Source organism: Zalophus californianus, chromosome 3, assembly GCF_009762305.2.
Source record: "Zalophus californianus isolate mZalCal1 chromosome 3, mZalCal1.pri.v2, whole genome shotgun sequence".
Classification (NCBI taxonomy): domain Eukaryota; kingdom Metazoa; phylum Chordata; class Mammalia; order Carnivora; family Otariidae; genus Zalophus; species Zalophus californianus.
Window position 1 is genome coordinate 61336392 of NC_045597.1, and position 23140 is coordinate 61359531.

General features: G+C 36.0%; 1 protein-coding gene across 1 annotated transcript in view; it reads left to right on the forward strand.

Annotated features, from left to right (window-relative positions):
* The window catches only part of WDFY2 (WD repeat and FYVE domain containing 2), a 164972-nt gene that overhangs the window by 99179 nt on the left and 42653 nt on the right, over window positions 1–23140 (forward strand). The window contains exon 4 of the mRNA XM_027588602.1: window positions 17838–17892. Coding sequence (XP_027444403.1) covers window positions 17838–17892 — 55 coding nt within the window. The remainder of the gene's footprint in view (window positions 1–17837; window positions 17893–23140) is intronic.

The following is a 23140-nucleotide window of genomic DNA, read 5'->3' on the forward strand; positions in this document are numbered from 1 at the left end:
TAAATACATCAGTGTTCTGGCTTCAGGTTTTGGCCTTGAGCAGGATATTCCCCATTCATTGAATAACTTCCAAGAGCCTTTGTCCTTAAGATTGTGAATTTTGCCAGAGGCAGTCTTGAAAGTTGTTGCATTCAAACCTGTGTATCTTTTTTCTTTTACCTTCTCCCTGCCATCCTCTTGGGAGAGATATTATTGAAAAACCAACTGCATCTGGTTACTTGCATTTGGTGTTGGAAGACTCGGGGTAGGAAAGCAAAAAATGTGGACCATCCACTAAAGAAAGATGATGACAGGTAAACCATTAAACACCCAGGCAAACCTAGAGAGGAAGCAGCCAGCCCTGTGGTTTATGTATGGAAATACCTTGAAACTGCCTTGCATGTGTTTTGTGTGTAAACCTGAATTTGAACGAGAGTTTATGGAAAGAATTTGTAGACCTCAATTTTTTGTAGGTATTTTGAATCTAGAGAGGCTAAAAGCTGCTGTTATACAAACCTGTTATCTTTTCTCTTGCTTCCATGTATTGTGACATATGTCAGTCTTCTTAGAAATATGACTAGGGGTTTCTAACAGAGTTTGGAGCCAAGGCTGGGAGTTTTCAGCTGAAGTATTCCTTCCCCCCATTTTGTAAAATACATGTGGTCAGAAAAGATTAGGGTCGTTAGGCATTTGAGAGGAGGGGGAAAAGGCACCTTCCTTTCCAGTTCCTGGGTGGAGAGAATGGTACGTTGTTTGGTGGCCAGAGAAACCTCTTTTCATAGTTTATAGACAAACAAGAATAATTCTTTGAACTCTGTAGGGCACATTGGCAGAATATGCAAAGGAAGGTTAATCAAAACCAAAAGTCAGGTCAGTCACTGAACCAGTAGTTCTCAGAACCAGTAGTTCTCAAACCGTAGTCCACAAGGTCAGAGCTATTTTCATAATAATAGTAAGATGTTATGTGCCTTTTTTACTCTCATTTCCTAATAAGTGTACAGATTGAATGCAGAAGTAGATATGAAGATCCAGCTGGCTTCTATTCATGAGATGTGCAAAAAATGGGAAACAGTGCCACTCTTTCGACTTAATTTTTTGTTTTGTAAAATACAGATATTTAATAGCTATTTAATATAAATAGATTTATATGACTGTCATACATTTTATTATTTTAATGAATTAATATTTTAAAATTTTCTCAGTTTCAATTTCTAATATGATAAATATCAATAGATAAGACCCATGGAGTCCTTAATAATTTATAAGAGTAAAGGGAAGCAGAGAATTTGAGAACTGGCTAATTTAAACAGAAAGACAGTGAAGAGATACACATATTTCAGGTCACTGATTGCTGAAGTGTGGAAACAGTCATAAATAAGAACATAGGAATCTTCAAGGGTCTTTCTTAGCGTCATCCTAATGGGATTTCAGTTTTTTAGATCTTGTGTAGGAAGGAAAAATAAGAGCACATATTGAAAGCAAGTCCAGAGAGAGCGTGAGACATATTGGTAGAAAGAGGCCAAATGAGAACCCCATGGGTAAGGTGGAGACTCCTTTGTCCTCACCCCATGGACTAGTGACCTCCTTCTTTTCATAGATGGGAAAGAACAGCTAGAAACCAGGGGAAGAGTGGGCCTCTTGACCTTTTGCCTTCTAAAAAAGGATTAGGAAATGAAGTTGTTCCCCCCCCTTTAAATATTTGAGCAGAAGTCACTACTTTCCTGGAATTTCTTTTCAAAATTCTAAATTTCTCAATAATGTTGAAACACTGCAATTTTTTAGTATAAAAATGGCCTTCAAAATAGGGTCGACTTCTGTAAAATTAGGTTTATTTTGTTTATGATTGTGGATTTTCTGTTTATTGTATGTTCCATCTGATTTCAGAAAGTTTTTGTGGAAGCTTGCAAGAGTATACATAATAAACTGAAAGTGATAGAATTTAGGAAACAAAACAGATGAACATATGGGAAGGGAAGGAAAAACAAAATAAGATGAAAACAGAGAGGAAGACAAACCATAAGAGACTCTTAACTCTAGGAAACAAACTGAAGGTTGCTGGAGGGGAGGTGGGTTGGGGGGATGGGGTAACTGGGTGATGGACATTAAGGAGGGCCCTTGATGGAATGAGCCCTGGGTGTTATATGCAACTGAGGAATCACTGAACTCTACCTCTGAAACTAATAATATGCTATATGTTAATTAAATTTAATTTAAATAAATCTTTTTAAAAAAACTAAAAGTGAAAGTGAAAATAAAAATCGGAATCAAGACGAGAGACCGTATCTGTGTGTGTGTGTGTGTGTGTGTGTGTGTGTGTGTGTGTGTATACCAAAATGTGGAGATAGCCATAAGTAAGAGACATAAAATGTTAGAGCATGTGTGTTTTACATGTTGTGGTCATATAAAGATGGACCAGATAAATATGTCATACACAGTGTCTGTCTCTGCTCAGCCTCTTCTATGAGGAAAGAATGGTCTGGTGTGGGCCCTCAAGAAAAGATGGAGACAGCCATGTTTTATAGCTCATGACCCCATTTTCTCTGAGTATTAACTGATTGAACTGAGAGGGGACACTTGGCCTGAAGACTCGCCAGGGGACTTGTATGCACTGGCTTGGGTCCGATTCCTGCCTTAATTTTGCACCTGGAAGTACCAAGAGAGCAAGCCAGTGGGTGGAAAGTGAAGCTGAAAGGTCATGTTGTAGACAGGGGCTTGGAGAGGCCACGTGCAGGCTCCAGTTACGAGGGAACAGAAACTGAGTTGTCAGAAGAGACTGTGTGGTTGAGAAGGATAAGAGATTGCACTTGGAGAAAAAAGACACAGAGATAGCAGGAGAGAAGTGCTGAGCCTGCAGGAGAGAGACACAGGGTGGGCAAGTGCAGCGTTGGTGGCCAGCAGGCTTCCCTTTATGGTCTCTGTCTCTTTGCCATAAATCCTCTCTTCTTTACTGGCTTGACTTCCTGGCAACCAAAAGAGCCTGGGTGGAACCTAGAGTAACACACATATGAAGATTATAAGGACTAGCACATTTTGTATGATTAAGACTTGACTTTGATTCTGGACTACCTGATAGCCAAGGCAGAAAGGAGACATTGTTCATTCTGAAACCATACAATAAAAAAAAAGGTAGTTTTAAAGTTTTCGAACACTGAATTTAAAATCAATCACCTTCTTATGTATAGAGGTCCCTTAAGGATTAAAAACAGAATTATTGCATGATCCAGCCATCCTTCTTATGAATATATACCCCAAAAGATTCAAAGCAGGACCTGCAAGAGAGATTTGCACACTCATGTTCATTGCAGCATTATTTACAATAGCCAAGAGATGACAGCAGCCCAGAAGTCCACTGAAAGGTGGATGGATAAAGAAAAGATGATACATACATACAATGAAATAGCATGTAGCCTTAGAAAAGGAGATTCTGTCACATGCTGCATTGATAAACCGTGAGGACATTATGCTAAGTGAAATAATCCAATCACAAAAGGACAAAGACTGTATAATTCCAGTCGTATGAAATATCTAAAGTATCATAGAAACAAGAAACAAAATCAAAGAAACAAAAAGTAGAAAGGTGGTTACCAAGGAAGCGGGGTGGGGGGTGGGGTGAAGTTAGTGTTTAATGGGTATCAAGTTTTAGTTTTGCAAGATGAAAAAGATTCTAGAGATATGTTTCACAACAATATGAATATACTTAACACTACTGAACTGTACACTTTAAAATGATTAAGATGGTAACTTTAATGTTATGTACTTTTTACTACAATAAAAAAAAATCAGTCACCTTCATGTATATTAACAACTGAGACCCTAAGTAATGTATTTCACAATTTTCTGAACATTTCTAAAGCAGATGCAAAAATGGATTTTATGTGGAAATATAAAATGAGAATTTTACCAATATTGGGCCTTCCAACAAGATTTCAGCTTTCAATCAATTTCTATCTTTTCTAATCCATGTTTAGTATTTAATCTTCAAAAGTTACTAAAATTCGTAAGCAACTTGCCTTTGGGGTTTCATAAACTTCATTGCCAGCAATATGGAAGACTAGAGATCTTTTTTTCCCTTCTTTTCTTTTCTTTCAATTTCAGGTGTACCATATAGGGATTTGGCATTTCAGTGCTCATCAAATAAGTGTGCTCTTTAATCCCCATCACCTATTTCACCCATCCCCCCAACCCTCTCCCCTCTGGTAACCATCAGTTTGTTCTCTGTAGTTACAAGTCTGTTTTTTTTGATTTGTCTCTTTTTCTTCCCCCCTCTGTTCGTTTGTTTTGTTTCTTGAATTCCACATGTGCATGAGATCATATGGTATTTGTCTATCTCTGAAGGGCTTATTTTGCTTAGCATTATACCCTGTAGATCCATCCATGTTACAAATGGCAAGATTTCATTCTTTTTTGTGGCTGTATAACATCCCATTGTATATATATACCACCTCTTCTTCATCCATTCAACTATTGATAAGACACTTGGGCTGCTTCCATAATTTGGCTAATATAAACAATGTTGCAACATACATAGGGGTGCATTAGTATTTTCATATTCTTTGGGTAAATACCTAGTAGTGTGAACACTGGATCATATGGTAGTTCTCTTTTTAATTTTTTGAGGAATTTCCACACTGTGTCATCCACAGTGGCTGCACCAGTTTGCCTTCCCAAGTCAATTTCTCTTTCATGGAGGCAGATACAGAAAGAAGACACCTATGTTCCCAGTCAGGAATGTAGTACCTCTGTGTTCATGAAGCTTCTTACATACATGTCTCCTCTCTCCAGAAATAGCTTTGCATAGGCACATGCATGAGTACCTCAAAGCTGTCTTTGTGATACTTTTGCTGGGTAGTTGAGAAGCGGACATCATTTCTTCTTTCATTCTTAGCACATTTGGGCTAAGTTAACAGTTCCTGTTTATATTTTGTATGATCTTGCTGGTCAGTTTGAGATCTATTTTTTCTAAGAGGAGAGGAAAACTTATACAGAGACTCTAATTCTGTTTTCTTCATAAAAGTTAGATATATTAAGCATTAAATCAGTTTATATGCTCTCATACACAACAAACACAACAAAGAATCAGTAGCTAATAATCTAATTTTAGAATATATTTCTGTTCCCTAAAGTAGTGCTGTATTTTAAGAAATAAGAGATCATTGGCAAACGTTCAATTAAAGCAAGCAACTAAAAATTGACGTATATATTTTTTATGCTTAAGGTACTGTGGTTCTGTTATTAGAATTCATTGGGATCTATTTCATTGCACCTTGATACTTAATAGGTGAGCAGGTGGGCCATGCTTAGAAGCTATATAGCATTCCTTTACTGTAAACTCATACTGAAGAGTTAGGGTCACCATGGGACTAGCAGAGGGGCCAAATTCATTGCCTTTTAACCTATTGATTGCTAATACATTCTTGTATTTGCAGTGGTTGAACATTACTTTGGGGAAAAAAGAGAGCGAGAAGAAGGAAGGAAGGGAGGGAGGAAATGGGTCAGGAAATGTGCAGGGCCCAGCATGGCGGCTGTTTCCTGACATGTATATGAAGTTTAGGTATCTCTGCGGGGTATATAGATGCTTTCATTTGTTCCAGCACCTGGGCCTCACTGTGCCCCGCCATGCCTGGTTCTCTGAGCGGAACCAGAAGCGACAACCCAGCACTGTGGATTATAGTCTGCTGTTCCAAGAATCCAGGACATCCCTGGGAACTTGGGATGTCTAGGAGTCTAAGGATGAGCAGAAAACAAAACCATACCTTTCATTTTAGGGAAAATACAATGTACTATCTGTTGACCTCTAATTTAGACTGACGAAAAGCTGAGTAACAACTTGACTCAGGTATGGTGACCTCTGTTACCAAACAAGAGCCATGGTATCTACTGGGCAGATAAATTTTTATAAACCAACAGAAAGTAATTACTGTTCTTGTGAAACATGCCACCCGGGGGGTGAGAATGGCATGTGTATACACAAGCGAGGGCCTTGATGTACGTTGTGTAATGACAGGGCATGCTCGCAACTTCTCTTTGCAGTACGATGTTGCCCAAATAAAGTAATATATTAAACTTCTGATTGATTCATTATGGAGGACCTGGTTTTCGTAGGAATTCAGAGGGACAAAGAGGAGTAGAAAAAGTGTGGACAAATGTACAAAGCAGCATAATAGCATTATTCCATTTATATTCTTTACTCCACCCTCAGCCCAAAGCACGGGCTGTTAGTAACAGCCCATAACATTGGACCTTAACCAGTCTTACCATTTTTTTCCCCCTCTGTCCTTAATTTGATCTGAAACATGCCTTTTTCCTTTCCTTCTAAATCTTAGGAATAGAATGGTGCTTTATTTTGCCTTTGGAGTTACGACTGTGTTAAATGTCCCATTTAACCAAGTACCCTATCCGGTATTGATTGCCTCACTCTAACTGCCACAAATCAAGATTTTTAGTGGATCCATAGTGTGTCTCCAGGAACTGTGATATCACTATTTTTCAGTTTTCATCCGAAAGTAGCAACTATGAATCTTTTTTCACTCAGAGTCTACCAAGTAATGGAAAACAATCCCATTCCCGGAAGTTAACAACAGAACTCTTAAAAATGATCTCAAAAAGAACTATGTGAAATTTAGGCAAAGAAAATTATATACTAATGTACATAAAAAAAGACTTATAAGTCCCCGAATTTAGAGGTTTCATGCAATTCCAGTCAGAATTCTTAATGTGATTTTTCTTGTTATATAAAAAGATTATGATAATCATCGACCTACATTTATTTTATTTTATTTTTATTTAATTAATTAACATATAGTGTATTATTAGTTTCAAAGGTAGAGGTCAGTGATTCATCTGTTATAAATAACACCCAGTGCTCATTACATCATGTGCCCTCCTTAATGCTCATCACCCAGTTACCCCATCCCCCCACTCACCTATCCTCCAGGTACCCTCAGTTTGTTTCCTATGGTTAAGAGTCTCTTTTGGTTTGTCTCCCTCTCTGATTTCATCTTATTTTATTTTTCTCTCTCTTCCTCTGTGCTCCTCTGTTTCTTAAATTCCACATATGAGTGAGATCATATGATAATTTTCTTTCTCTGACTGACTTATTTCGCTTAGCATAATACCCTCTAGTTCCATCCATGTTGTTGCAAATTCCAAGATTTCGTTTTTTTTTTTTTTTTTTTTGATGGCTGAGTAATATTCCATTGTGTGTGTGTGTGTGTGTGTGTGTGTGTGTGTACCACATCTTCTTTATCCATTCATCTGTCGGTGTACATCTGGGCTCTTTCCATAGTTTGGCTATTGTGGACATTGCTGCTATAAACATTGGGGTGCAGGTGCCCCTTTGGATCACTATATTTGTATCTTTGGAGTAAATACCTAGTAATGCAATTGCTGGGTCATAGGGAGCTACATTTTTTTTAAGAAGAGAAATTAGACACATAGCCTGTGTGTTAACACACATTTGATACCTGCAGTAATTAAATGATTTTCATTTTGACACAAGAATAGAATAGGAGGTCAATAGAGCAGAGTTAGATAACTCCCAAACAGACCCAATTATATGTAAGAACATAGAATATGGGAAAGAAGACATCACACGTCAGTCGTGGATGGGAAAAATTATTAAATAAATAGTGCCAAAGCAGTTGGCTTGCTTTTAAGAAAAACATTGATTTTAATCCTCATCTCATGTCTTATAAGTAGCTTTGAGGTACAAAGTAAAGCCTTAAAAAATGAAGGAAAAAGAAAACCTAGAAGTGACTAAAGTGGACATTTGTAAACAGTCTATCAGGAAGAATGTGTAAGCTCAAAACAGTGCAAATCACAAAAGAAAATATGATATTTGCATAAAATTCCAAAACTTCTCGGTGTAAAAAATGCTACTTAACTGCATTTTAATATATTGTTGCTTAAAATATGACAGAGGAAAGATAATATGTTCAGTCGACAAGCATATACAAATAGATGAGAAAAGCACTAAAATCCTATAGACAGTGGAAAAGTCATAAAAGGAAATACTTAGGGCAAATAAACATTTTGATTTGTGAAATTTTTTTAAATTTTATTTTTGCCTGAGTAATATCAACTTTACTATATAGCTGTTGGCTGGCATTGAATAAAATGGTCTGTCTTGTACACTGATAGAGTTAATTGGCATTAACTATTTAGAAAAAGTATTGGTCATATGTAACTAGAACTCGAGAAGTATTTGTACCTTTATATCAATAACTCTACATTTCTAGAAAACCATCCAAAGAAAATCCAGCACTGGATGTTATATGCAAACAATGAATCATGGAACACTACATCAAAAACTAACGATGTACTGTATGGTGACTAACATAACATAATTTTTAAAAAATGAATAAATAAATAAGATTATTTGTAATAATAAATTTATTTTAACAATTGTTTTTATAATAATAAAAACATTGGTGTCTTAGAAATGCAACAGGGACTAATTAGATAAAATCTTATGTAGCCTTCCAGTGGAATATTATGTAGCCATTAAACGTGTATTTTCAAATAATATTTAATGACATTGGAAATGTTCATGTGACAATGTTAAGTTAAAGAGGAGAGCTACAAAACAGTATCAGTGGTACTACTATTCCAATTTAATGTGTTTTTATATATACAAGGGAAAAGATGGAAAAGCAAAATAATAAAAGTATTAATAGTAATTAGCACTATTTGGCAGAAGTATAGACTATTTAAATTTTCCTTCCTGATGATGTTCCATTTTAAAATTTATCATATTATACATGTTACTTTTATAGTAAGAATAATAAATGTATTATACATATTACTTTTATAGTCAGAATAATAAACATTTAAAATGAAGCACATTTCTAAAAAAAAAAAGCACATTTCTTTAGTACATCTATTTTTGAATGTGAAATTCAAGTAGGCAAGAAAAATGAAAATATAGGGGCACCTGGGTGGCTCAGCCGTTAAGCGTCTGCCTTTGGCTCAGGTCATGATCCCAGGGTCCTGGAATCGAGCCCCACATCAGGCTCCCTGCTCCGCAGAAAGCCTGCTTCTTCCTCTCCCACTCCCCCTGCTTGTGTTCCCTCTCTTGCTGTCTCTCTCTTTGTGTCAAATAAATAAATAAAATCTTTAAAAAAAAAAATGAAAATATAGAGTATTTGAAAACTATCATTGTTTCATTGAATAGATATACAAGTAGATCTAGAACTTTGGATAAAATACATTTTTTTCTTATATCTCCAGAACATTTACGAAATCATGAATGTATCTTGACTAAGAGAAAAATCTTAGTAAATTCTGAAAAGCAAAGATACTGTGTTTTCCGAATATAAACCAATAAAACTAGAAAGCAGCAACAAAAAGGTAGCCATAAATATAAGTGCTTGCTAATTAAACATTTTTTTCTAAGTAATTTCCTAATTGAAAGAGTAAATAAGTATATATATATAATATATTACTGAAATACATAAAATAATATAGAAATCATTTTAAGGGAGAACCACTTTGTCTAAAATCCTATGGCATATAGTCAAATCTATATTAGAGAATTGTACCTTAAAATTTTACTTTAAAATAAAAAGTTGTTATACATGTGAATCTAAGCATTCAAATTAAGTTATACCAAAGTGATAAACCAAAAGAAGGTTGGGAGAGAGAATTATAAAAATGAATACTGAAATTAAAGATAGAGAAAAAGACAGTAAATAAAACCGAAAGTTGAGTTTTAGAAAGTACTGATAAAATAGATAAATTCCTTGGCACATCTCATTAAGGAAAACAAGAAATAAGTATATAATGTTAAGCATAAGGAAAGAGGTGTAACCACATTATATATATGTATATATATATAGCCACTCATTTCTGCTATAATTCAGCTTGTTTTTAAAAATCACCACACCATGTAGAATTGCACAAAAAAGCCATAAATGGCTTAGGGGAAAATTAGTTTAGGAATGCAATACTTAAAAACTTTGTTAAACACACACGCACACACACACACATACGCACACACACAAACACACATATACACACACACAACTTAGTCTGTGATACATAAGAAATAAAGATGGAACACTCATAAAAATGTAGCACAGTTTTAGACATGCGAAATTAGGGAATACATAAACATTATGATAACTATGGCACTTTACCTTGAAAAAGGCCTGAAATTTGCTTGTGGAAGTGTGCCGCAGAAGGATTGCAGCTTGTGAGTTATTTTGAAATGGTAGGAGGAGGTAATCTGAAATCAGAAGGCCAGGTTTTAATACCAGATGGAGATAGGTGTGACTCCCAAGGGGTGGTACACTGAGGTAGCTGGTAGATGTTTGAGATCTGTGTGTCTCTGTTTTATGTATTCCTACCTAGCTTGGTTCACTTTTCTGTGTTCATCTAGTGTTTCTGGACAAAATCATGTAAAAGTAACATGAAATTTGAGCTATGCTCAAATTGTCCCCTAATTTACCAATCGTGTTGAAACAAATTCACATCTTCAGAATAACTCTTATAGCAGAACTGCCTTTATATGAAAGGCAGTTAAAAAGAATTAGCAGACAGTGTCATGTTAGTTCCATGGTAATATGTTTGAAAACTTTAAGGAAGTAGATGATTTTATAATAAAATATAAATTAATAAATTTGACCCAAAGAGAGTTAAGAAAGCTTTATGAGACTCATAACTATACGAGAAATTAGAAAAGTTGATATTTAAAAAAGAACCAGGCATTCAGTATTTTATAGCCAAATTCTAATTCTTTGATTAATGTTGTTCAATGTATTTCAGAAGTTTTTTTTTTTAAAGGAAGACTCCTTAATTCATTTTACAAAAGTAGCATTTATTTATTTTACTTAGCTCTCATGGAGTACTTACTGTGTGCCAGGCACTGCTTTAAAAGCTTTATAAATGTTAACCAAATCCTCACCACAGTCTTATGAGGCTATTACTGTTATGGAAATGGAAACTAAAGTGCAGAGATCTTGAGCAGCTGGTCCAAGATCATATAACTAGTATGTGTTTTAGCCAGGATTTAAACCAGACACTTTGGCTCTGGTGCCCAAGCTCTTAACTCTTAACCACTGTGCTTTGCTATCTTTAAATGAAAACTTAAGGAAAATAGCTCCCTGGTTCCTCAGCAACTTTCTGAGTTGTATGAAGCACAGCACTTGCAAAGTCTAAGATCTGACTTCCCCAGTGGCTGTTAATAAGGCTAGATAGTATAATCTTCCAGAAGGAGGGAGAAGCTAAGTTCCCATGGAGTTATGATCAAAATTTAAAGCAAGGGAGGAGAGAGCTGGCAGATAAATTCCTTCTCCATCCCTTCCTCCAGTGGATTCTTCCAAAGCCTGGCGTTTAAATTCAGTCTGTTAGAGACTTCCTGTATGCTAGAAAACTAACTGGGCTTCCTCATGAAACACAGGCCAGCTTGGTTATGTACAACCTAACTTTCTCTGCTTCTTTTTGCTTTTCCTTCATTCACACAGCTGATATTGCACTGTCAAATAAAGCAGCAGTACTTAAGTTTTGCCTCATGCTCTCCTTTTTAAGAAATCAAGCTTTGGTAGGATTTAAGGAGGAAATTCATAGAACAAGAAATGAATATGGCAAATAAACATATAAAAAGTGCTCTAGCTCATAAGCAGTTAGGGTAATGCATATTAAACCTTAGTGAGTTATATTTGTTTGCACATCAATTTGGCAGAAAACTGAAAAGATGAGTAATATCCAGCGCTGATTAGATATGGGGAAATAGGCCATTGCATGAATGTCAGAGATGGTAGGGAATTGAAATGCTGCATACTTCTGGAAAGTGAGATCTGACAGAGTTTATTAAAATGTTAAGTATTTATAATCTTTGAGCTAGCAATCTTCTCAACCTGTACATTAATTCATATGTTTATACATGCAGAGACATTTCATGCTGTATTGTTATAATAGTAAAAAATAGAATGTCCATTTAACAGAGAGTATGTGAGTACTAAAATATGGCATATTCATGTTTTGGAGTACAAGAGAGCCACCAGAAAGAATAAATTAGGATCATGTGTTTTGCCCAGGAAAGATAGCTCTGATATATTATAAATGAAAGTGGCAGGTTGTAGAGTAATGTCTATAGTGTGACCCTGTTTTTGTGCAACAAAACAAATGAAAACCCCTCTATGCGTTTACATATGTTGATATAAAGATAAAGGAGAAAGAACGATGTGAAACAAGACACAAGACTATTAACACTGGTTTCCTCAAAAGGAATGAGATAGAAGGTGGAGATAATTACTGACTTTTTATTTATATATACCAAACCGTTTGAGCTGTTACAGTGATCATTAAAAATGATTAGGTGTGGTGAGAAACCGGAATCTTTCCCACTAAAATCAGGTTTAAGGCAAGGATGACCCCCTCATCATTCCTTTTCAACATTGTACTGGAAGTTCTAGCTAATACAAAGATAAGAAAAGGAAAATAAAAGGTATCCTGATTGGGAAGAAAGAAATAAAACTCTTTGTAGGTGACATGATTGTCTATGTAGAAAAATCTAAAAGAATTGACCAAAAATACCTCCTGGAACTAATAAACAGTTATATCAAGGCTGCAGGATACAAAGTTAATCTATAAAAGTCAGCTGTTTCTTGTATACCAGTAATGAACAAGCGGAATTTGAAATTAAAAACACAGTATCATTTACATTAGCACCCCCAAAAATGAAATACTTTGGTATATATGTAACAAAATATGTACAGATCTGTATGAAGTAAACTACAGAACTCTGATGAGTGAAATTTTTTAAAAACCTAAATAAATGGATAGAGATCCATGTTCATGGATAGAAAGACTCAATATTGTCAAGATGTCAGTTCTTTCAACTTGATCTATAAATTCAGTGCAGTCCCAATCCAAATCCCAACAAGTTATTTTATAGATCTCGACAAACTGATTCTAAAGTTTATGTGGAGAGAGAGAAGACCCAGAAGAGCCAACACAATATTGGAGAACAAAGTTGAAGGATTGACACTGTCCAATTTCAAGACTTACTGTAAAGCTATAGTAATCAAGATAGTGTGGTGTGGGTGAAAAAATAGACAGGTAGATCAGTGGAGCAGAACAGAGAGCCCAGAAATAGAACCTCATAAATAAAGTCAACAGAAGGGCAAAAGAAATACAATGGAGAAAAAAATAGTCTTCTCAACAAACCGTGCTGGAACAACTGGATATCTACATGTAAAAAAAATAAATCTAGACAATACCTTACACCCTTCACAAAAATTAACTTGGAATAACTCACAGACCCTAAATGTAAAATGCAGAATTTATAAAACTCCTGGAAGATAACATAGGAGAAAATTTAGATGACTTTGGGTTTGTTGATGACATCTTAGATACTGTAGCATAGGTGTGATGAAAGCAAGAATTGGTAAACTGTGCTTCTTTAAAATGAAACATTTCTTCTCTGCAAAACACTGTAAAGGGAATAAAAAGACAAGCCACAGAATGGGAGAAAATATTTGCAGAAGATATATCTGATAAAAGGAGTTATCCAGAATATTTGAAGAACTCCTATATCTCAACAATAAGAGATTAAAAGTGAGCCAAAGACCTTAACAGACACCTCACCAAAGAAGATCTACAGATGGCAAGGAAGCATATGAAAAGATACTCCACATCCTATGTCATCAGAGAAATGCAAATTAAAATGAGATACCACCACATACTTATTAGAGTGGCCAGAATCCAGAACACTGACACCACCAAATGCTGTCAAGGATGTGGAGCAACAGGAACTCTCATACATTGCTAGTGGAAATGCACAGTGGTACAGCTACTTTGGTCATTCTTTTAAAACTAAATATACTTTTACCATATAGCCCAGCAATCCTTGCTTTTTTATCCAGAGGAGTTGAAAACTTGTGTTTCCACAAAAGCCTGCACATGGATGTTTATAGCAGCTTTATTGATAATTGACAAAAATTTGGAGGCAACCAAGATGTCCTTCCATACGTGAAAGGATAAACTGTGGTACATCCAGTCAGTGGAATAGTATTCAGTGCTAGAAAGAAGTGAGCTATCAAGCCATAACAAGACATGGAGGAAACTTAAGTGCATAGTACTAAGTAAAAGAAACCAAATTGAAATGGCTACAAACTCTGTGATTCCAACTATATGACAGTCTGGAAAGGGCGAATCTTTGGAGACAGTGAAAAGATCAGTGATGCCAGAGATTAGGTGGGAAGAGAAAGATGAATAGGCAGAGCACAGAGGATTTTTAGGGCATGACACTATAATATGGATACATGTCAATATGCATTTATCAAAGACCACAGAATTTGCAATACCAAGCGTGAACCCTAAGGTAAACTATGGACTTTGGAAGGGGTGTAGGTTCATCAGTTGTAATAAATGTACCACTCTGGTGAGAGATTTTAATGGGGGAGGCTGTTTGGAGGGGAGCAGGGGGTATGTGAGGAATCTCTGTGCCTTCCTCTCAATTTTGCTGTGAATTTAAAAATGCTCTAAAAAATTAAGTATTCAAAAAAAGTTAGGATGATAGATATATGGACAGTTGAATGTAAAGAAGGGATGATAGAAAGATGGATTAAAAAACTGTTTAATGTGTACATCTTCGATCTACTGAGCTTTGATTGGTTAAACCTAACAAAATATTCCAGGCTACAGCCATACTTTCATGTTATATTGTGAATGTTAATAGATAAAAATCTTTTAAAAAGTCAATTTGAAAGTATCTATCAAATTTTATTTTATTTATTTTTTTAAATGATTTTATTTATTTATTTGACAGAAACACAGCAAGAGAGGGAACACAAGCAGGGGGAGTGGGAGAGGGAGAAACAGGCCTCCCGCGGAGCAGGGAGCCCGATGTGGGACTCGATCCCAGGACCCTGGGATCATGACCTGAGCCAAAGGCAGACGCTTAACGACTGAGCCACCCAGGTGCCCCTGAAAGGATCTATCAAATTTTAATGGTCAAATTTTAAATGGTCATCCCTCTGATCCAACAATTCTAGAACTTTATTTCATTGAAATATTGTTAGAGATGTAAAAAGATAAAATATATTGAATGTAGGATTTTTAAATATGGAAAACTGGAAATGTAAGCATTTATCAGTAGAAGACCATTACTGCACATTCTATACGGTCATTAAAAAGAATGAAGTTGATAGGGTGGGGGGATGGATTAGCCTGGTGATGGGTATTAAAGAGGGCACGTTCTGCATGGAGCACTGGGTGTTATACGCAAACAATGAACCATGAAACGCTACATCAAAAACTAATGATGTAATGTATGGTGATTAACATAACATAATAAAAAAATAAAAAATTAAAAAAAACACACACACACAAAAAGACTGAAGTTGATAAACATGTACTCATGTGAAATGATATACATGATTTGTTAACAGAAAAAAAGCCTTGTTAGAAAGTATTAACATTTTAAGTCAGAGAAAGACAAGTACCGTGTGATCTTATTTATAATGTGGAATTTAAGAAATAAAACAAACGAGCAAAGAATAAAAAAAAGACAAACCAAGAAACAGACTCTTAACTATAGAGAACACACTGTGATGGTTACCAGAGGGGAGGAAGTAGATGATGAGGATTAAGGAGTGCATTTGTGATGAGCACCGGGTGATGTGTAGAAGAATTGAATCACTATATTGTACACCGGAAACTAATATGACACTCTATGTTAACTATACTAGAATTAAAATTAAAAACAACTTAAAAAGTATTAATATTTTGTTTTATTATGTATATTATTCCAATAATACTTTTTATAATAGTTATCTTTGAGAAACAATATCACAAGGGACTTTTAAATGCCTGTCTCTCTTACGTTTCTTTAAAATAGCTTATTGTTTCTTTGATAAAAAAAATAAGAATAAAAAAGCCTGACAAAATCTCCCAAATTTTCTCCATGATTACATGTTTCTGTTTTCATAGGAAAAGCAAATAAACAAAAAAATTAAGTGTACCAGTGCAGTGAACTGGTAATTTTATTGTGTGTGTTAATTCTAATATGTTGATTCTAAATACAGATCTGCATCCAGTTGTTTCATTTTATACCTTGCCTTGTCCTGAAAGGAATTGAGTGACCTTTTGCCCATGCTAGAGAACAATTTCAGGATAATCAAAGTAATATATGAATTCTATGAACTCAGCAAACACTTGCCTAAATAATAACGGTCTTTAATAAATTTATTCATTGTGTATGTGAGGAAATTTGGGGCTCTCTGAAGTGGGAGGCTCAGGCTCAAGCTACTCTTGCTTGGGATTGAGGGTGGTAGTGAGTCGAGGCCTAGATGCGTGCATAGCTTCCTTACCACACCATCAGCTTCTCATGGGAGAACGACTTTACTACTTTTAAAAATTGGTCTGCTCTCTTCCATTGTAAGTCTAACTCTTCAGAAATGAGAAGTGAGGGGCGCCTGGGTGGCTCAGTTGTTAAGCGTCTGCCTTCGGCTCAGGTCATGATCCCAGCGTCCTGGGATCAAGCCCCGCATCGGGCTCCCTGCTCGGTGGGGAGCCTGCTTCTCCCTCTCCCACTCCCCCTGCTTGTATTCCCTCTCTTACTGTGTCTCTGTCTGTCAAATAAATAAATAAAATCTTTAAAAAAGAAATGAGAAGTGAGCGTAGTGCTACTTCTTGAAGGAATACTGATAGGAATTTAAAAAGTGACAAGTTGAGTAATGTTTTTACTGAGAAAATCATGGGGAAGAAAATCCATTTTGTAGATAAGCTTCTTAAGGAGGGACAGGGTAGGAAAGTGAACACCCAGAGGAACTTTGTTACCTCCTATATTCTGTCACATCACCTCATACTTACCTTTGTGGTATCTATCACAAAAACAATAAAATAAGCATTTTCTTCTAAAATTTACACTGTATCAGCTCAGTAAATACCCAGATAGCAATTAAGGAGTTTACACATCTGTCCTCCCACACACCTTTCTTTAAGTCCTCAAGGAAAAATTCTGGAAGCCTCCAAATGTTTTGAAAAGACTCATTGTTCTGTTTCTAAGCTCAGATGAAGGCATCAATTTGTTATCCTTTGCAGCTTTCCTTGTTTGACAACTTACTATTTAAGAGTATATGGATATTTTGCATTTGAAAGAAGCTAAAGGACTCAAAACCTGGCTGGGGCTTATAAACACTTGACTGGCTTCTACATATAGGTCATTGTATATGTAGATGCTTAGGTGAAGAATGCACACACACTCACACACAAACTCACCCACTCAGGTTTTCTGTGTCCTCACAAAGAGTATATACAATGCATTATATAGAAACTATTTTTGAGTAAATTTGACATTCAGATTAATCTCATGAGATTGGGAGATGCCCTTCACATTTCTGTTTGGTCAATACTTACTGATTACTTACTATCCAAGACACTGTGCCATGTACCATAGGGATTTAGGGATGAGTAAGATGCACCCTTGAGAAGCTTATTGTAAGGAGAAATAAGTTACTGATATTAGAAACAATCTTTTAAAATACCTAATTTGCTTCTCTAATAGAGGATTGCCATCCGTTTGCTCACTGGCCAAATTTTTAGCTGTAGCAAGTTAAATGAGGGTTATCTTCAAAATTGACAAGACAGTGTCAGGACACTGAACTTGATCCAGTTTTCTTCTCACACATACTCAAAAACAAACAAAAAACCAACCTCAGTGTTACAATATAAAAATTATAATTGCATATGATTGTTACTTTTAAAGATGTACAAAAATGCTGAATTGATTGGCAAAATACTAATGTTGGATGTAATTCTGTCGTGATGTTTCTTTATGCAGTCTGGTTTTATCGAAACCTAATTATTCACTTAAAGACTTTCTTTTTGCTTGATATTTTTCTTCTCTTTTGCAGGAGTTTATTTTATCAGAAGATTATAACAAGATGACTCCTGTGAAAAACTATCAAGGTAGGAGTGAGACAGCAGTGTTTTTACCTAGATTTTGAGATGTTTCTTGAAGGTTTCACTTTACAGTAGTCAGTGGGAGCAAAACAGAGCGATCCTTTCAGGTGAATATTATCCGAGTCTTTGAAGTAAGAAACAGGCCTAATGAGGTTGGGTGACTTGCCTGAGGTCCTGTAAAGTGCAGAACCAGACTGGGTCGTTGTGACCCCAGAACCTCTGACCTTTGTCCTTTGTCTCTCTGCCACACCACACAACCTCAAAGCAGTGCAGCAGATGCAGAGAAGTGGGGTCAGTGTTAGGAGTGAGCTACTTTACATGGGGCTCATTTCATTTTTGGTTAAATATCTTAAAAGGCCTAAAATGTCCGTGTTGTCTAAGGGAAAGGAATTAAGGTTTTCTTGCGTCTTCAACATTGGCAGTGTACCATAGATGGATCAGGAGCCATTTTCTGTAATGATTTATTTATCTAGACCAATGATGTTATAGGATCAGAACATTAGAGGTGGATATTTTAAGACTTAGAGGTTATTTCATCCACATTTCTTGACTTCATCCATCCTGCGTGATCATCCAGACTCTCCTGATACCTCCAGAGACATACTTAGCAACCCATCCCGATTTTTGTAAAATTCTAAGTATTAAGTTCTTTATTTCTAGATTTTGAGCCAAAATTCATTTCCCTCTGGATTTGTTCTTTAATTGTTTTCACATAACACTTAACCAAGTATTCATTGAGTACCTACTGAGTTCCAGTAACTGAGGATTATAATAGTAAACAAGACATTATAGTACCTGCCTATAAGCAGTTTATAATTACGTAGAAGTTACAAACAGATAACCAGGTCAATAAAATGTTATGTTATAAATACTAGAATGTTCCCCTTTTGGTTTTTGTTCAGCCTGTTGGAGCCACAGAAACTAAGTACAATCTCTCTTACAGATGACAGCTTTTCAGTGATTTTAAAACAGCCATGGAAGTTCCCACCCTGGTCTCTTCCTCGCCCCTTTTATCTCTTCTATTTTCTAGCCTAAATATTTTACATGACCTGAATTTTTGTTCTCAAAAAATTTTTTTTTAGTTGTCTTGGTCACAGATCTTGGGATATCATGTTCTACCTCTGGAGCCTTTTAAAAATGTGACATATTGTGCTAGGCAGCCACTAAGATGGCTCCTGATGATCCTTGTCTCCTGTTATTCATGCCTTTGAGTGTCAGCTCCCCTTGAGTGTAGACTGGACCTAAAATATGTCAAATGATGGAGGTCACTTCTAAGATTAGGTTACAAAGAGACTAGTCCTTCTTGCTTGCCCTCTCCTGCTCTTGCTGGTTCTCATGGAAGCCAGCTGCCATCTTATGAGCTACTTTATGGAGATGCCTATGTGATGAGGAATTGAGGGAGGCCACATCAGTAGCTGGTAAGGAACTGAAGCCCTCCGGTAGCTCAGTAGCCTATGAGGAACTGTATCTAGTCAACATGAGAGACATGGAATTCTGCAGGTCTTCCGTCTGTCAGTCTTACAGATGAGACCATAGCCCCAGCACATGACCTCGGTTTCATCCTGTGAGACACCTTTCAGCAGAGGCACCAAGTTAAGCTGCACCAAGATTTCTGATCCACAGAAACTCTGAGATAATAAATGTTTACTGTGTTAAGCCATTAAGTTTTGGTGTAATTTGTTATACAGTAGATAACCAATGTACATATGTAATGTGATAACTACAAAATGGTATTTCCTTCCTCTTCTGGTCACTGTTCCATGAAGGGTGAACTTTTGACAGCCACTTTACACTGTGGGCTCATGTGGAGCAGTCAACTCAAACCCCTTAATGGTTCTCACTTAAGTTTTTATTGGGTACTGTACTTTTGAAGCTGTTGCCTTTTTTGGTGTGGGGGGTGTTTTGTTTTGTTTTTAGCCTAAATGCTGGACTACAGGTTATTCATCATCTCATTTTATTTGGTTCATCATCTCAGCTTATCAAGACATTTTGAAATCCCAGTTGTGATTAATTTTTTTTTTAATGCAATGCTAATAAGCCTATGAGAGAAACAAGAGGGAGAATCCCACGTACCAGAAGCAAGGAGAGAACTAAAACTCAAAGTGATATGCATACTACCTGACATTGCAGCTATCTTGGGGAGAAAAATAGAACTTCTAATAGCTAGAAGCTTTTGTATGAACATTGACTTAGGGACAGAAGATGAGACCTAGGGCCTGAGTGAGATGGGAAGTTGCAACTGATATTTACATATAAAGATGAAATGCATAAAGGGCTATATCACCATGAAAAGGAGAGGACTAAAACTCTCCACTTATTGGCCCAGAAGACCATAGCATAATTTATTCCTGATCTCAGATCTGGATAGAGGGAAGAATCTTCCAGATAAATGAAACTTGCAACCTAAAATTTTGGATTTGGAATACAAATTTAAATCATTCATGTAGTGCTACAAGCTCCAGCTTAAGAATTTAACATAAAAAATCGGTCCTGGGCCAGTGGTAGCCTCATGGTTCCTGCTAGAAGTAAATTCAAAAGCTCTCTTCAACAAGACAAGTCACACAAATATCCCACAGCAAAAACAAGCCCTGCTTAAGATGAATTCATAATAAAAATAAAATTATAAAAGTTAAAAGGAATCAATCCACTATGAGTAAATGGTAATAGATATCAGAAATGGAGGTGAAATAAAAATTTTTTCAGGCATAAAAAACTGAGAGAATTCATAGACCTGCACTAAAGGAAATGTTCAGGAAAGTCCTTCAGGAAGGAAGTAAATGACGCCAAAGGAAAAGAGGGATCTACGCAAAAGGATAAAGAGCACCAGGCGTGGTTACTATGAGATATTTTCTTATTATATAAATCTTATAAAAAGACAATTTGCTATTTAACTAAAAATAATAAAGTAGCACGAGGGTCATAACATGTAAAATTAAAATGTTTGGCATCAGTAATACAAAAGCCAAGACCCGGGGAGAAATGGAAATACACTATTGTAAGATGCTTATGCTACACATGAAGTGGAACAGGATCACTTGAAGGAAGACAATGATAAGTTAAAGATGTATACTTCTAGCCCTAAAGCAACCATAAAATAACAAATCAAAAAGTTACAACAAACAAGCCAACCAAGGAGATAAAATGGAATCATTAAAATCATTCTCAATGAACCCTTCTCCCCCCGCCAAAAAAAAAAAAAAAAAGAAGAAGGAAAAGGAAAAAGAACAATGGGAAAATAGAAAACAAATAGCAAGGTGATAGATTTAAACCTACCAGTTATCAATAATCATATTAAATGTATGTGGCCTAAGGCTCATTAAAAGCCAGAGGCCATCAGATTGAATGAAAAAAAGGAGACCCAAATGTAAACCACCTACAAGAAATGTACTTTAAATATAAAGACATAAAGCAGTTACAAATAAAAGGATAGCAAAAGATACACTGTGCAAACAGTAGTCAAAAGAAGGCTGGAGTGGCTATGTTAATAGTAGTCAAAGTAGACTTCAGAGAAAAGAATATTACCAGGGATAAAGGATTATATTACCAGAGATTATTTCGTAATGATTAAGGGGTCAGTCCATCAGGAGGGCATAACGATCCTAAAGTTTATGCTCTTAATAAACATAGCTTTGAAATATGTGAAGCAAAACCTGATGAAACCTCAGGAAGAGAAATAGACACATCCTCAATTTTAGTCAGAAATTTTAGTATTCCTCTCTTAATAATTGATCGAATATATCAATAATTGACAATAAGTAGGCAGAAAATCAATAAGATATAAAAGGCCTGACCAGTACACAGCCAACTTGCTCTAATTGACATCTGTAGAACATTCCATCCAACTAAAGCAGAAGACACATTCTTTTCAACTTTACAAAGAACATTTATCAAGGTGGATCACATTCTGGGCCATGAAACGAGTCTCAGTAAATTTGGAAAAATTCAAGTCATGCAAGGTGTGTTCTCTGATCAAAATGGTATTGAAGCAGGAATCAGTAACAAGTATCTCTGGAAAATCCCCAAATATTAGGAAGCTAAATAACCACGGGCCATCTAAGTAATCCATGGGTCAAAGAAGAAATCAAAATGGAAACAGCGTATCAAAATTTATGGTATGCTGCTAAAGCAGTACTTAACTAAACACCTATGTTAGAAGAGAAGAAAGGTCTCAAATCAGTGACCTTAGTTTCTACATCAAGAAACCAGAAAGAGGGGCGCCCAGGTGGCTTGGTTTGTTGGGTCTGCCTTCGGCTCAGGTTGTGATCCTGGGGTCCTGGGATCGAACCCCCTCTCGGGCTCCCCACCCAGTGGGGAGTCTGTGTCTCCCTCTGCCCCTCCCCCATTCATGCTCTCTCTTTCAAATAAATAAATAAAATCTTAAAAAAAAAAAGAGGAACAAATGGAAACAAAGCCAAGCAGAAGAGAAGAGAGATCATAGCAGAAGTTCATGAAATAGAAAACAAAAAATAAATATCAGTGACACCAAAAACTGTTGTTTTTGTTTGATTTGAGAAGATGAATAAAAGCGATAAACCTCTAGCCAGACTTACCAGAAAGAAAAGAGAGAAGATGCAAGTTACCAATATCAGGAATAAGGGAAGTGATAGTATTAGAGATTGTAGAGATATTTAAGGATAATAAGGAGTATGATGAACAACTTTATGCCAATAAAATTTGACGGCCTCAATGAAATGAACAAATCTTTGAAAGGTAAAAATTGCAAAAGTTCACTCAAGAAGAAATAGATAACCCTAATAACCCTGTATCTACTAAAGAAATTGACTTTATAATTAAAACCTTCCCACAAAGAAAACTCTAGGCCCAGATGGCTTTACTGGTGAATCTTATCAAATATTTAAGGAAGAAACAATACAAACTCTGCACAAACTCTTTCAGAAAAAGACTTTCCAACTGATTTTTGAAGTCAGCATTACCTGACACTAAAACTAGGCAAAGACAGTACAAGAAAAGAAACATATAGGCCAGCCTTCCCCATGAAAACAGATGCAAAAAAATCTAAACAGAATTTTAGCAAATCAAATGCAGCAGCATATACAAAGGATAGTACATCACAACCAAGCAAGGATTATTCCAGGTTTATACCCAAAAAAGATGGAAGGAGGGATTCAAACATATTTGCATGCCATTGTGCATAACAACATTATTCACAATAGCCAAAAAGTGGAAATAACCTAAATGTCCATGAATGGATGCATGGTTAAACAAAACGTGGTGTAACAAAAAAATGAATTAT